Raw genomic sequence first — 15,554 nt, 5'->3', positions numbered from 1 at the left:
AACTCCTCCCACCTTTCATCATCCCAATTCTTGCACTCCTCCATCCTCCTCTTCACATCACAAATCTCCGGTGGCACAATCTCCAGCAACTGATTAATCCTCTCCGGGCTATAGTCTATCTCCTTCCCCCTCACATAGGACACATACTTCCTCCCCATATACCTAGCATTGGAATAAAATTCTATCCCAATCGTTTTGTTGGCCTGCTCAAATATCATACTCACAAGAGACTCCCACCCTCTCTCAGTGATCACTTGATGGAATTCGGGGTTGGAGATGAGTTTGGTGAAATCAAAACCTCTCTCCGGGATCACCCTATAGCCTCGGATGTCCTTGAAACGGTCACGGGCAGCAGTATTATAAAACCGGTGGTTGATGGACGGTGGGGGTGCGGTGTTAGGGCTAGGTTTGACAGGTTGTTTGCGTTTGGGGGCTATTTTGGCCTTTTTGGCTGGTTGGGATGTGGCTTGGGACTTGCCTTTGTTGCGGGTCTCAACCATGGTTAGGGTTAGGGTTTGGAGAAAAATGGATATTAGGGTTAGGGTTAAGATGGAGATAATGGGTTTGGTTGTTTGTTGGTGATGATGAAGGTGTATGGTAATGGTTTGGTGATTAGAAGATGAAAAGATGAAGATTTTTGGTAGAAAAGGGTTAGAAAATCGTAGGTTAGGGTTCTGGGAAAATTTTGGCAGAGTTTGGCTACTTTTGGAATTGAATGGAATGAAAATCGTGTTGGATATATTTATAGGCTGGGAAAATCGTGCCACGTTTGGCCAAAAACGTGTCACGATTTTGTTTTGTAACGGTTAAATTTTTGAAACTGTTAAAATCGTGTCACGTTTGGGCTAAACGTGTCACGATTGCTCTTTTTGAAAATTTTTCTTGCCCAGAAATCGTGTCACGTTTTGGCCAACGTGTCACGATTTCCAATTGTCGAATTGCACCAGTTTGAGACTTAGAAAAATTTTTAGGTGCCAAAAATCGTGTCACGATTTCAGTATCGTGCCACGTTTTTGAAAATGTCGAATGGCACCTTTTTTAACTTAGAAAAATTTCTGAGAGGAGCTTCAGAGGGGGGGCAAATCGTGTCACGTTTGACCCAAAACGTGTCACGATTTGCATAGTATTGGAAAACAAAAATTTTCTTTCCTCTGTCTGTTTCAGCAAAAATCTTTTTGTATTTTTGAATATTTGAAAGCAATAAAAAGGAAATAAGAAATACTACCTGAAATCTAAATGTGGGTTGCCTCCCACCAAGCGCTTCTTTACCGTCACTAGCTTGACTCATGACGACCCCTAAGGATCATTCAAAATAAGTCCTACCCTTGCCTTCGGTAGGTCGCCACCCAGATATGGCTTAACTCTTTGCCCATTTACCTTGAAACTTCGGTCACCTTCAGGTGTCATCAACTCGACAGCTCCATGAGGTGACACACTTTTCACCAAGAACGGTCCAGACCACTTTGACTTGAGCTTTCCAGGAAACAGTTTCAACCTGGAATTATACAACAAAACTAATTGCCCACAGTTAATATCCCTAGACACTAAGTTTTTGTCATGATACCTTTTAGTCCTGGCTTTATAAATGAGCGCATTTTCATATGCTCTAAGCCTCATCTCCTCCAGTTCATTAAGTTTCAAGAGTCTTTTCTTACCAGCGGCTTCTTGATCAAAGTTTAAGGTCTTAATGGCCCAGTATGCCTTATGTTCTAGCTCAACTGGTAGATGACATGCCTTTCCATAGACTAACTGATAGGGTGAGAGCCCGAGGTGAGTCTTAAAGGCAGTCCTATATGCCCATAGTGCATCATCTAATTTTTTAGACCAGTCCTTCCTATTTGACGCAACTGTTTTCTCTAAGATTTGTTTCAGCTGACGGTTTGAAACCTCTGCTTGACCACTTGTTTGTGGGTGGTAGGGAGTTGCAACTTTGTGCCTTATGTTATACTTTTTGAGCAAATTTTCAAGAAAATTATTGCAAAAGTGCTTCCCCCCATCACTGATCAAGACTCTAGGTGTTCCAAACCTAGTGAAAATGTTTTTATGCAGGAAGTTAACAACTGTCTTAGCATCATTAGCAACACAAGGTATCGCTTCAACCCATTTAGTGACATAATCAACACAGACAAGAATATGAAGAAAAGAGTAAGAGGAAGGGAAAGGTCCCATAAAGTCGATGCCCCAACAATCAAATGGTTCAACTTCGATGATTCCTGATAGGGGCATCTCATTCCTCTTAGAGATGTTACCTGTCCTTTGGCATTTGTCACAATGTGCAAAAAGTCGTGGCAATCTTTGAAAAGGGTGGGCCACCAGAATCCACTTTGCAAAATTTTTGCCGCGGTTCTTTCTCCACTATGGTGGCCCCCATAAGCGGAGCTATGGCAGTGCCACATGATACTATGAGCTTCCCTACCTGCAACACAACGTCTTATCAAACCGTCAGTTCCTATCTTAAACAGATACGGGTCATCCCACAAGTAGTGGTTTGCATCCTTGAAGAATTTTTTTCTCTGAGGATAGGTCATATCATCAGGAACTATGTTACCGGCCTTAAAGTTCGCAATGTCAGCAAACCAAGGCCTTTCTTCAATAGCAAACAGTTGTTCATCAGGAAATTCGGCCTTGATGGCCTTCTCTTTGTTTGTCACCTCATCATTTTCCAGCCTTGATAGATGATCAGCTACTACGTTCTCTACTCCTTTCTTGTCACGAATCTCAAGATCGAATTCTTGTAGCAAAAGGATCCACCTCAACAGCCGAGGCTTTGAATCCCCTTTGGTCAAGAGATATTTAAGAGCTGCATGATCTGTAAAAACAATGACTTTGGAGCCTATTAGATAAGAACGAAACTTTTCCAATGCAAAAATTACCGCAAGCAACTCTTTTTCAGTTGTGGAATAGTTAATTTGATTCTCATTTAAAACCTTGCTTGCATAGTAAATTGCATGGAAAAACTTGTTCTTGCGTTGGCCTAGAACTGCACCAACAGCATAATCACTTGCATCACACATAAATTCAAATGGTACATCCCAATCGGGTGCAATGATTATTGGTGCAGTTACCAACTTGTTTTTAATCAAAGAAAAAGCATTCAAACATTCATCATCAAAATTAAATTCAGTTTCTTTGACCAAGAGGTTACAGAGGGGCTTGGAAATTTTTGAAAAATCTTTTATAAAACGCCGATAGAAACCAGCATGCCCCAAGAAACTTCTTATTCCCTTAACATTAACAGGTGGAGGGAGCTTCTCTATAACCTCTATTTTAGCTTGGTCCACCTCTATGCCCTTCGCACTTATTTTATGCCCCAAAACTATACCTTCGGTCACCATAAAGTGACATTTTTCCCAGTTTAAAACAAGGTTAGTTTCGGTGCATCGTTTAAGGACAGCATCTAGGTGAAATAAGCATTGATCAAAAGACTTACCAAACACAGAAAAGTCGTCCATAAATACCTCAATATTCTTCTCTATCATGTCAGAGAAGATGGAGAGCATACACCTTTGAAAGGTCGCCGGCGCATTACACAGCCCAAAGGGCATCCTCCTATAAGCAAATATACCAAATGGACAAGTGAAGGCTGTCTTCTCTTGATCTTCTGGAGCTACCGCAATCTGATTGTACCCCGAATACCCATCCAAAAAGCAATAAAAGGCTTGGCCAGCCAACCTCTCAATCATTTGGTCCATGAATGGTAAAGGGAAATGATCCTTCCTTGTTGCGGTGTTCAACCTCCGGTAGTCTATACACATCCTCCAACCAGTAACGGTACGGGTGGGTATTAATTCATTTTTTTCATTAGCCACCACCGTCATTCCACCTTTCTTTGGTACCACGTGGACCGGACTTACCCATGAGCTATCAGGGTAGATCATACCTGCATCTAGTAACTTCAGCACCTCTTTCTTTACCACTTCCTTCATTGTTGGGTTAAGTCTCCTTTGAGGTTGAACCACCGGTTTGTATTCAGCCTCCATGTGTATTTTATGCATGCAATAAGCTGGACTAATACCCTTCAAATCAGAAATGTTCCACCCCAAAGCTCCTTGATTGTCTCTTAACACCCTCATTAATTTTTCTTCTTCCAAAGGTGTCAAGGTATTGCTGATGATTACTGGTTTAGAGGCATCCTTAGTGAGAAAAACATATTTCAAGTGAGAAGGGAGTTCTTTTAATTCTGGATTTTTCTCTCCTTCTCCACTCAAAATAGGAGCATCCATAGAGTGCTTACCCATTAATTCTTCTATTTTTACCGGACCCAACTCTTGCTTGCTTGCTGCTAGTTGCTTCACACAATCACTTACTTCAAGATCTTCATCATGCTCACAACTCTCTATAGAATTTACAATTGCTCTTTCAAGAGGTTGTGGTGGTTGAGGTTCACGAGAGTTGTCTTCCACTATTTCTTCAACAACATCAAACCGGTAACACTTGGGGTTTTCCTCTCGGTGTTTCATTGCTTCAAAGATATTGAACACCACTTGCTCATTATGGAACCTCAACATTAGCTCTCCCATCTCAACATCAATCAAAGCACGACCAGTTGCAAGGAAAGGTCTTCCTAAAATGAGTGCCATATCTTCATCTTCAGCCATGTCTAAGATCACAAAGTCTGCTGGAAACACAAGATCATTAACTTTGACTAGCACATCTTCAAGTATACCGAAAGGATAAGAGATTGACCGATCAGCTAAAGTAATGGTCATTCTTGTTGGTTTTGGCTCCCCACACTTAAGCTTCTTCATCATTGAAAGAGGCATCAAGTTGATACTTGCTCCTAGATCACATAAAGCTCTTCCAATGTCTACCGGTCCAATGGAACAAGGGATAGTAAAAGCACCAGGATCTTTCAGCTTAGGTGGTAGCTTCTTTTGAAGAATAGCGCTACAATTCTCGGAAAGAGAAATATTTTCATCATCTTTAGGCTTTCTTCTTCCCGTTAGCAAATCTTTCATGAACTTGGCATACAAAGGCATTTGATCAAGAGCCTCACTGAAAGGAATATTCACTTGAAGTTGTGAGACAAGTTGCATGAACTTCTTGAATTGTCCTTCCTCCTTCTTTTTCTTCTTCTCTAGATGAGGGTAAGGAAGCTTCACATATGATGGAATAATTTGTGGCTTGTCTCCATCTTTCAAGATTTGACTCTTTGACTTCCTCAAGATTGAGTCTTCATCTATCAATTTCTCACTTTTATCTCCCTCTATTTTTTTCTTCTTTTCATTTTCAACTACATCGTTCTCCTCCACCTCAACTACTTCATCAACCTTCTTTGGAGCTTTTGGAACTAAAGGTGTCAAAACCTTTTTGCTCCTCAATTCAATAGCATTACAAGACTCATTCTTAGGGTTATCTTTAGTGTTACCTGAGAATCCACATTTACTTTGTTCAGCCAATTGCTTAGCTAATTGCCCCAGTTGAGTTTCAAGCATCTTCCTAGAAGCTTCATTGTTCTTTCTTTCAGCTTCTTGACTCTTCTTCATCTCTTCAAAGTTGCCTTGAGTCATCTTCATGAAGTTCATCATAGTTTCTTCAAGAGCTGATGGCTTCCTTTGTTGTTGTTGAGGAGGAGTAAGCATCTGAGAGTTCAAAGCATTGTTATTTGAGTAGCTTAGATTTGGATGCTTATTAATGCCTGAATTGTAGTATTGATTCTGCCTTTGATAGCCTCCCATGAAGTTAGCTTCTTCACTTGATCCTTCCGGAACGCATTCACCGTTGGGATGTTCTTCACCACATAAGTCACATTTGATTGCAGCCACTTGTTGTTGCTTATGAGCCAAAGTGAAACCTTGAAACTCCTTAGTTAGAGCTTCGATTTGTTTATTCATAGCTGCTTGGTTAGCAAGAATAGCAGTTTGTTCACTCACCCCAAACACTCCTCTTTCTTTCTTTTTAGCTTGATCACGATACTCATTTCCAGCCATGTTTTCTATCAAAGCTTGCACTTCATGATCAGTTTTGCTCTTGAGACTACCTCCCGCGGAAGCATCTAAGAACATTCTAGTGTTTGGTGTTACCCCCTCAGTGAAGATTTGGAGGTATTGCTTCTCGGTGAACTCATGATTAGGGCATCTCTTAAGAAGCAAATTGAATCGCTCCCAAGCATCATACAATGATTCACTTTCTCCTTGCTTGAAGTTAGAGATCTCCATCTTCTTTTCCCAATATTTAGACATAGGGAAATATTTCTCCAAGAACTTCAGCTCTAACTCTTCCCATGTTTGGACAGTCCCGTTCGGTATTGTTAGCAACCAATCTTTTGCTCTTCCCGTCAAGGTGAAAGGAAACAGCCTTAGCTTCTTTTGTGCTTCAGTTACGGTGGCTGGTTGCACACAAAACTCGCAGGTTTCAGCAAAGCGGCTCAAGTGTTCATGAGGACTCATAACTTCAGTCCCATCGAATTGCTTGTCCCTCAAACCGTTGAGGACAGTTGTCTTGATGTCGAAAGCTACGGGGTTAGCTGGTTGAAAAGTGTGGGTCAGTTGACCGCGATGAGTGGCTAACCCGTAGTCTCCTAGCTTAGGTCTTGGTGGTACAACACCTTCTCCTTCCATAGTTGCAGATTTAGGAGAAGAGATCGTTTCAGATTCAGTTGAGAGTGGCTCGGGTATTTGTTCTCGAACACCCGGTGGAACGGACTGAGCTAACCTTTGCGATCGGACAGCTTTCCGAAGTGCTCTAGCAGTCCTTTCAATTTCCGGATCGTACTCTAAGTCGTCTGAGCTCTGTTTACCTCGCATAAACAGCAAAATACCTTAGTAGCACTGCACAACGCAAAGTAATCAAGTGAATATGAAAACAGAAAAAAAATAAAAATTAAAAACAGAAAAGTAAATTGCAAAAACCCTAAAATTATAACGTAATTGCCTTGTTGAAATAATTCAACAGTCCCCGGCAACGGCGCCAAAAACTTGATAGATCTCTGGCAAGTGCACCAAATACTATCGAAGTAGTAAAAATATCGATCCCACGAGGACTGTTTTTAATCTCAATAATTCAACTACGTTGTATTTTAGGATGTATAAAGGTTATTTTGATTTGCCACTAGGCAGTAGATTGGTTTGATTGCATAAAAGTAACTGCTAAAAATAAATTGGTTTTCAAGAATAAGAGAGAGATGAGTTTAGGTCTTTCGAATCATCTATGTTCCCCTAATTGTTATGTTGCACCTATTCGTATGAATGATCTTCTAATCCCACGATAGTTAACAAAATAGTCCTAATCAATCCCTTGAGTTAGGACCCTCTTCTTAAACTACAGCCCCTAATCCCTTAGGTGGTCTAATAATCTTTGAAGGTTTAAAACACGTTAACCTAATATCACTAATAAACGATTATCCATTCCTAGACTAACCATGTTTATTAGAACAATTCAATAGGTCAAAGTAGAAAGCTATGGTCAGTAGTCATTCATTCTCACAAAATCATATTTATATTTGATCAGGATATAAAAAGCATTAAGAACAATTGAATTGAATAAAGACTAAAATATCATTCACAATAAATAGAGTTTCACAACATAATATCTCAATTAGGGTTACAACGAATCATCTCAGACCTAACCTCTAATGAATTTAGCTACTCATAATAGTGTTTACAAATAACATAATCATTAGAGGTAATAAAACATACACAAAGTGGTTGGAAGATGAAGAAATCGTCCTCCTGGTCTTCCTTGCAGTTGCAAAATCGCACTTGGCTCTCTAGAATTCGTAACCCTTGTTTTTGGAATAGACTTCAGCATAAATAGGCACAGAAAATCGCCCAAATCGTGTCACGTTTTAAGTGAATCGTGACACGTTTTTACCTTCTGGAGCAAGAAACTGAATTAGGGTTTCACTAAATCGTGTCACGTTTTACCAATCGTGACACGTTTTCATAATGTCGAACCAAACCTTTCTGAAGCTCTTAAATCGTGTCGCGTTTCTGATAAATCGTGATACGTTTTCTTTCTTTGTATTTTCTTCAGTTTTTCTGCTCTTTTGCTGCATAAGTCTCCTTGTGAACTCCATTTTTGTGCTAAAATACATATAAAATTACGTAATGACAAGATGTCATCAAAGAACTTAGAATTCTTATCCCCTTCCTTCAGCCACGTTGCCCGACTCCTCTGCCGCCACATAGTCTCCTCTGTTTGGAGCAGCTCTGAATGTTTAGCTTCCAACTCTCTGAACTTTGTAATGTTATCAAGAGAACCATCCCACAGGCCGTGGTTATTGAGTTGGGTTTCAATTTCTAGCAGCTCCTTTCTGATTTCAGATGTTCTTTACTCTTTAAACTCAGAATCAAGGGATTGCATGGCTTCAATCTTGCTAACAAAACATGTTGCATTATTCCAGGAGCCTCTAACCATTGCTTCACATCTGTCATCATCAGCCCAACACTTTTCAAACCGGAACACATGAGGCTTTTTCGTATGCGCATCCTCCAAACACACATCCAGCTCAATAGAAATAGCAGCATGATCAGACCCAAATCTTGACAAATGATTTATCTCAATGGGGGAAAACCGTTTGATAAATTCATCAGAAGCAAAAACCCGATCCAATCTACATTGAATTCTGCCACTTCCCTGTCTGCCATTTGACCATGTAAAAGGATAACCATTAAAGCCCAAATCAAGAAGATTGCAATCTTCCACCGCATTTCTACTCAAGGACAGCTGCGTAAAACTTCTAGAATTACCACCAGCCTTCTCTTCATTTGAAAGGATATCATTAAAATCCCCGCAACAAAACCACATATCCTCATCAACCGGAATAAGGCTTCTCAACAAATCTCACGTTTTCTTTTTATTTGTTTCATCCGGGTACCCGTAAATTCCAGTAATACTCCAATTTTTGCCACTTTCTACATCTTCAATCCTCCCCATAATATGGTTTAGAGAGTAAGACATAATTGACAGGTTAACACTATCCATCCACATAAGCGCTATACCACCTGCCCTTTCTTTGCCAAATCCATCACAAGGAACAAACAACCCAGAAGAGAATCCACAATTGATTCTGACTCTCTCCATTTCATCAGACTTTAACCTAGTTTCCATTAAGAAAACCACTTGAGGATTTTGGATACGGTTGAGCCTTAACAAGGCTCGAATTGCCCGAGGGTTCCCCAACCCCCTGCAATTCCAACTTAAGAGTTTCATTGGGGTAGGAGGTGTTGGTCATCCAACACCCCCTCTGGTTTATTGATATCAATCTCCATATCTACAAGATGTCTCTTTTTCTCAACACCACCCATCACCTCCACAACACTATCAGTGACATTAGCTACACATAACTGCCTCTTCCCACCTTCTTTCTTCCCTTTATCTTGGGCTTTTGGCTTTTGAATTTTGGGACCCTTTTGGCGACTCCACTTCTTTCTCATCTTAGTTTGCTCCTTTTTATCCTTCGCACCAGCTGCAGACTTTTGAGATAAGGAAACCGAGCCTAGAGTTTCAGCCACACCTTCAATAGCCTTGCTTGTTTCTTCAGACCCCGCATCCAGCACAACATTTTGTTTTTCCACCACAGGGGTCTCTGCTTCGATAACATCTGGCGCTTTTGAGGTTTTCTCCTCTCCTGCTTCGGAACACTTACTTGAACTAGTTGAGGAGAAAAGTGACTTACTGCACGTACCTGTGTTGGGTTCCTTCTTGAATTCGGGCTGAACCTTTGGTAATGGAGAAGCTCTCATCCAAGAACCATAGGCTTGATCTTGTTCTTCCACATCTGTATACCCTTCACTATCTTGTCTCGTTTCCTCTTCACATTCCTTCATCTGATGGCCAATCCTCCCACATTTGTAGCAGAAGTTGGGTAGCCTTTCGTACTTGAAGAAAATCCATAGGTTTCTTTTCTGGAATTTCAGCACAGTACCTCGCTTCAACGGGTTCCTCAGGTCTATCGCCACTTTGATTCGGATGGATTTCCCCATTCTGTTGTTGTCCCTTGGATTCACTTCAAGGAATTTTCCTACCAGATCTCCAATTTTTTTCGCCATTAAATCAGACCTCAGCTTGAGGGGAAGATCATAAATTCTTACCCAGAACTGAACAGTGTGTAAATCCAGCTCTGAAGGTTGCTCATCACCTGAAATCGTATCAAGAATCAGCAAGTTACGGTCGAAGCTCCACGGACCTGATTGAAGGATGTTTTCAGCATCTCTGCGTGAGGAAAACTTGAACAGGAAGAGATTTTTATTCAGATCTTGAATCTCAACCGTATTCTTCAGCCTCCAAGCTTGGATCATTGTCTGCTTAAAAGCTCTCACATTGTATGGAACATCGGTCCAGATCTTTCCTACTAGTGTGCGACCGAAAGCTTCACCCTCTGTAATGACATCTTCCTCCACCGTGATTCCTTCACCCTCTTCCTCCATTAACCGCGCGACCCTTTCTTTGTCCATCGCAAAACACAAACGACACCCAGCACAAACCACACAAAGAACAACCCACACTAAGGAAAGGGGCACAACCAGTAATCAAGACTAGAGAAGAGCCACCAAGGAGATGGGTGTAGCCAGAATGGATCTGGGGAGGTTCCACCACATAACCCTAGCAGAGCAAGAGTTGGGGGAGTTAAGTGTATATCACAACATGAAAAAAGTTGTAGTTAAAGTCAATATGTTGTTGAATCTAATGCAAACATACAACTTTTCATTTCTTTAACAAGTGTCATTGTCCTAAGGGCACTTGTTAGCATAACCTTTTTTTTAATAAAAATAAAAGTATTTTTTAGCATCGAGTACAATATTGTAATGTATTATCCAGTAAAGAGATGATAACGATTGATGACTATTGTGATGGAGAAGAAAAATGCCGAGAGTGTGAGATATGGGAGGAGAAAAGAGAGAACTACGATAAGTGAGTGTCATGTGAAAGACCGATATTCTAACTGTGTGAGTAAAATGATTTAGAATTTGAATTTCTATTTATATAAAAGAGATAATAAATTGATTTTCTACATACGGGACATGTTTGAGTATGAGTTCGGGGTGGATACATATATCTTCGTTACCCGTGTTTTGAAATCGAGAAAAACTCAAACCTAGTCAAAATGGAGAAAACTCGTCAAATTGGATTTGGTTCGAGCGGATACCCACAGATATGAGTTTTGTTGTCATACCTAAAACACATAGTCCAACTTATACCACTTCTTTTCACATCTAAACTAGATCTTCCATCAAATTTTATTATGTGCCATCTAGACCAAATATAACCCATCAACTTCTTTTTTATCGTTATAACTTTCTCTCTCCTGTTCTTCCATTTTCTTTTTTTCATCAACCTTTTTCTAATCTAAGTATTAATAGAACATTCTTATCTTCAGAGCTAAAGTAAAAAAAATAATAGATCATGCTAACTTGTGTTCTAAGAACACATGTTAAAATTTCTATAAAAAACAAGTATTTACTGAGAAACATCAAATTTCAATTTGTGAGAAATAATTTACACATTAAAATAGTAGACTTGAAAAAGAAAAAAAAAACTTAGGAGGGTGTATTGGATTATGATTTTAAAGGACAATTTTTGTTTAAAAAAGTCTTGAGGATATTAAAAGACTTTGCAGGATTTTGATGACTTTGATGATTTTATAAGACTATTATGGATTTCAATGGATTTAATTCATAAGATTTTAAAAGATTTGAAATGATTTTATGTATTTCAAGAGATTTCATCAGATTTTATGAATTTTAAGAAATAATTGAAAAAAATATCATAACAAACTCTCTTTCACAAAATCTCAATAAAAACTCTTTTATTTATTTTACTTTATTTTTTACGGGAGAGCTAGAGAGAGAGAGGAGAGGAAAAGAGAGAAGGGAGGAGAGAGAGGAAAAGAGAGTAAAATCTTAAAAGAAATCCTAAGAAATCTCTTGTTTTTTCATGCTAGAATTTCACTAGAAAATCCCACAAAATCCATCAAAATCTGATTTATTAGACAATCTTTCAAAATTTAAATGATTTTAAATATCATTAGACTTTTTTTAAGTGATTAAGAGTTTTGATTGAATACATACATTATACCACAAGACTTTTTTAAATGACAAAGAATCTTACTTCTGCCTAGTTTAAACTTTGGCCAAATACCTACCTGAGTCCTTTAAGTTTCACGTTTGTAACAGATAGGTTTTTAAGTTTCAAAGGTTACAAATAGGTCCTTTAAGTTTCAAGCTGAACCATACGATACTGAACAAAATGACGAGGTTGCCCCCCTTTCTCCTTCTTCTTCTTCTTCCGGGTTGTGGAACACTTGAACTAGTAAGTAGTGTGTGGACAGGGATCAAGAGGTAGCCAATGGAAGTCATAGGAAGGAGCTTTAGCGTTTTATGTCCCACTCCTTCTCTTTCAGCAAGAAGAAGGTTTTGTACAACATTGGCTAAAAAGAAAGATGTCCAAGACAACAACGACTCTCAACTACCATTGACAGTTTCAAAATCAAATCTTGCTCGTGCTGCCATTGGAGTCTTTGGCCTGGGATTCATTGATGCAGGGTAGGTAACGCTTCTTGTTAATTTTGTTTTATTTCAGTTTATAATAACAATTTTGATTCTTCATGTGAATGGTTTAATTCAGGTATAGCGGAGACTGGTCAAGGATTGGAGTGATAACACAGCAGAATGAGGAATTCCTAAAGCTTGCAGCTTTTCTAGTGGTTCCCATTTGTGTTCTTTTCATTTTTTTCCTGCCCAAAGAATCAAATTAGTCAGATTTTCAAAATACAATATGTAAAAAAATTGTGAGTTTGGACGTCAATAGTGTTATATAATGAGTCAGTTTGGATTGACTTATTTAAAAGTATTTACTTGTTAGACTGTTTGAGAGAACTTATGAAAACAATTTATGACTTGTTCATAAGCTGTTTTTTAACTTATTTTCATAAGCTTTCCAAGACAGCTTATGAAAATAGGTTATATCGAAAACAATTTAATTCTATCTTTTGTTATGAAAATAGCTAATGCATAAGCGTATATGCTATAATTGCAAATTAAGTTGTTTATCCACATAGGGCGTATATCTTGTGTTCTCAGTATTCAAAGTTCAATTGTTTACTAATTTATAAGAGCAAAGGAAATCAGCAAACGTTTGAAGGATCAAACTCTTAATTACTTGGTTCGCTCTATGTGATTCAATCAATAAAGGGGTTTATCATTTGCATTAAGAATTCAGTTCATGTTCTGAAATGTATAAATGACTAATGCTATAGTAGCATCAATTCTCAGCTAGTACCACATCAAACAATTATCTGATTCTGTTATTTTTACTTCAAAAGAAGAAAAAGTATAATTTTTGTACTCATCTGCATGCCAAAGTCTGTTTTTCCATTAACCCTTTCTTGATCTTTCCATCAATGACAAAAGCAACTTTGAGAAGGGTATCTACATTTTTTTTTTTTTCCAAAAAGAGAAGGGTTAGATATAAGTCAAACCTGGAGGAATGACTTCAGCCGAGTTTATGCAGAGTAACACGTGGTATACTGTCTTTTGGCACCCCTTTTAATTTAGTAATTTAATTTTTAATCTTTGCTTTTACTTTCTGAACATGGATCAACTGCAGCAAGGTGAGGATATTTCTATTGAAAGCAATACTGTAATTATTGACAAGTGACCGTTTTATTAAGACCATAAATCTGCAGACAGGTTTATTAATATGCTCCTGTTAAATTATACCCTTAAATTAACGACGGATAGTTGTTTTGTCTTGCTTAAGGAAGTATGACTAGACTTTATTCCAGCAAGATGATATGGGAAAGATTATGCTCGAAAGAGAATTACTTTTGAGAGGAATATTTAGTTATTTACTGAGTGAGCCAATCAATTTGTTTTAGTCACCTATTGTTTTGCTCTGTATAACTGACATCACATTATTCAACAAGACGATATCATGTATGAGGTTCAACATCCACCCCTTCTTCCAGATGTTCCAAATCATGTAAGAGCTTCAACTTTTCCCTCCTTCCAGATCACATTATTCTCTCAGATTAGTCACCAAAATAATAGTGTATGTATTAAATAATGTTTTTTATTTAAAAAATACCTTTTACCATTTTAAGCTTTTTAGTTACTAACCCAAATTGAATTCATTCTGATGCTTCACTTGTCTCAGCTCACATGGATCATCAGTTTCAGAAACGAACATGCTGTCAATTGGAGACTGATATGAACATGAAGCATTGAAGAATGTCATTCATCGAAGCATTGAAGAATTGCAGGTATGCACGCACCTAGTTTTCTACTACAACTAATAAGGCGATGTATCGGTAATTATAAGCTACAATAGAGTATCAATTGCAAGGCAAACCGAATGTACTATGCTTGCATGTTACACCTACAATGTTGCTGCTTCATTTAGATGTGAAGCTTAGGATGATTTTTATACATAAGCGAAGAACTATAAATTGTATTTCTCAATTAATTACTGTTAGTTAAAGGATTATTTGTCCATCTGTAGTTACTAGCAGAACATGATACTGACCAGAGACAAATGGATAGCATCCTGTCAAGTTTTAGGTGAGGAACCATCTAGAATCTAAATACTTTTGATTGTGCGTAGATGCTGACAAATAAGTATAAGAAAGAATCATTTGTGAATTATATTTGTTACATTACAATAGTTACAAGTTTGTAAGGATAAAAAAATGGGGGTGAGTGGGTGAGGTGTAAAAAATTGTGGAAAGAAGGGGGATGGGTAATAATCATAATTGTTTGTAGGGTTGCGTTAGTAAAATGATGGGGGACGGAGAGGATACTTTATTTTGGAGTGATCATTGGGTGAGAGGGGGGTCATTAAAAATGAGGTTTGAGCTACTATTTTACTTATCTTTGAACTAAGAGGCTAAGGTGATGGTGTTGAAGAGGGAGGGGAATTGGTGGGAACCGGGTGTGGGATTTTAGGTGGAGAAGAGACTTATTCTAGTGGTAAGCGGAATTGCTTCATCACATGATTGTGGGATTAGAACAGGTTACCGTCATGGAGGGTAGTAAAGATTGTATAGTTTGGGTGGAGGACTTGTCAAATTTCTATTCTGTTAGGTCGGCTTACAATGTCTTAATGGAAGATAGCAATCCTGGATCAACCACTCAACAATAAGGCGTAGCATAAATTCATTCTGTTGAAGCGGTGTTTGTATGGCAAGTATTTCAATACCGTATTCCGATCAAAGTTAATTTATCTAGAAGAGGAATCCTAAACGGAGATTATCTAAATTGTGTAGGCAGCTGTGGTGATAGAGTCAACATCCCATTTATTTTTTGAATGCCGTGCTTTTTCTAAAGTGTGGATGGATATGGCTAAATGGCTAGGAGTGAGTGTGGTGTATCATAATAATTGCAATTCTCGTCTCAATTATTTCTCTGGAGTAAGTATTGGAGGAAAAGGAGCGGAGTTGGGTTTAAGAACAATTTGGTTTGCTTGCTAGTGGAGGAGTATTTGGAAGTCTAGAAATGAGAAAAAAAAATCAGGATAAAAATGTGTCGTTGGACGCGATTGCAGAAGAGGTGAAGTTGCTTTCGTGGAACTGGTTAAGGATTAAACATACATGATTTAAATATGCAATATCAATG

At 38.5% G+C, this 15,554-nt stretch overlaps 3 protein-coding genes and 1 long non-coding RNA gene across 4 annotated transcripts; 2 read left to right on the top strand and 2 right to left on the bottom strand.

Moving 5' to 3' along the window:
* Positions 1 to 8,271: 8,271 nt before the first annotated feature.
* On the bottom strand, positions 8,272 to 8,748 carry LOC146903272 (uncharacterized). The gene has a single exon (XM_085737225.1). It carries the CDS (start codon positions 8,746 to 8,748, stop codon positions 8,272 to 8,274), a length of 477 nt encoding a protein of 158 aa, XP_085593351.1.
* Positions 8,749 to 9,149: 401 nt separating this feature from the next.
* Positions 9,150 to 10,397, bottom strand: LOC146903271 (uncharacterized). Its single transcript, XM_085737224.1, has one exon. The coding sequence runs from the start codon at positions 10,395 to 10,397 to the stop codon at positions 9,150 to 9,152; it is 1,248 nt and encodes a 415-aa protein (XP_085593350.1).
* Positions 10,398 to 12,254: 1,857 nt separating this feature from the next.
* Positions 12,255 to 12,979, top strand: LOC146903270 (DNA-directed RNA polymerase subunit beta). Its single transcript, XM_085733819.1, has 2 exons — positions 12,255 to 12,485; positions 12,568 to 12,979. Exons 1-2 carry the CDS (start codon positions 12,289 to 12,291, stop codon positions 12,695 to 12,697), a joined length of 327 nt encoding a protein of 108 aa, XP_085589945.1. The 5' UTR covers positions 12,255 to 12,288; the 3' UTR covers positions 12,698 to 12,979.
* An 878-nt stretch (positions 12,980 to 13,857) lies between these two features.
* On the top strand, positions 13,858 to 15,554 carry LOC146903269 (uncharacterized). Its single transcript, XR_015022001.1, has 4 exons — positions 13,858 to 13,992; positions 14,098 to 14,203; positions 14,443 to 15,126; positions 15,210 to 15,554. It is a non-coding gene; the product is annotated as an uncharacterized LOC146903269 (long non-coding RNA).

Source organism: Medicago sativa, chromosome 8 (genome assembly GCF_051527215.1).
Source record: "Medicago sativa cultivar Bolivia chromosome 8, Bolivia_mono, whole genome shotgun sequence".
Taxonomy (NCBI): Eukaryota; Viridiplantae; Streptophyta; class Magnoliopsida; order Fabales; family Fabaceae; genus Medicago; species Medicago sativa.
This window is presented reverse-complemented; position numbering and strand designations above follow the sequence as displayed.

What these genes read in the sequence shown, in the direction of transcription:
- LOC146903272 (XM_085737225.1), bottom strand. Translation starts at nt 8,748, where the DNA reads ATGTGGTTTTGTTGCGGGGATTTTAATGATATCCTTTCAAATGAAGAG.
- LOC146903271 (XM_085737224.1), bottom strand. Translation starts at nt 10,397, where the DNA reads ATGGACAAAGAAAGGGTCGCGCGGTTAATGGAGGAAGAGGGTGAAGGA.
- LOC146903270 (XM_085733819.1), top strand. Translation starts at nt 12,289, where the DNA reads ATGGAAGTCATAGGAAGGAGCTTTAGCGTTTTATGTCCCACTCCTTCT. An exon ending in CTGGGATTCATTGATGCAGG is followed by an intron (nt 12,486 to 12,567) that starts GTAGGTAACGCT and finishes GGTTTAATTCAG; the next exon opens with GTATAGCGGAGACTGGTCAA.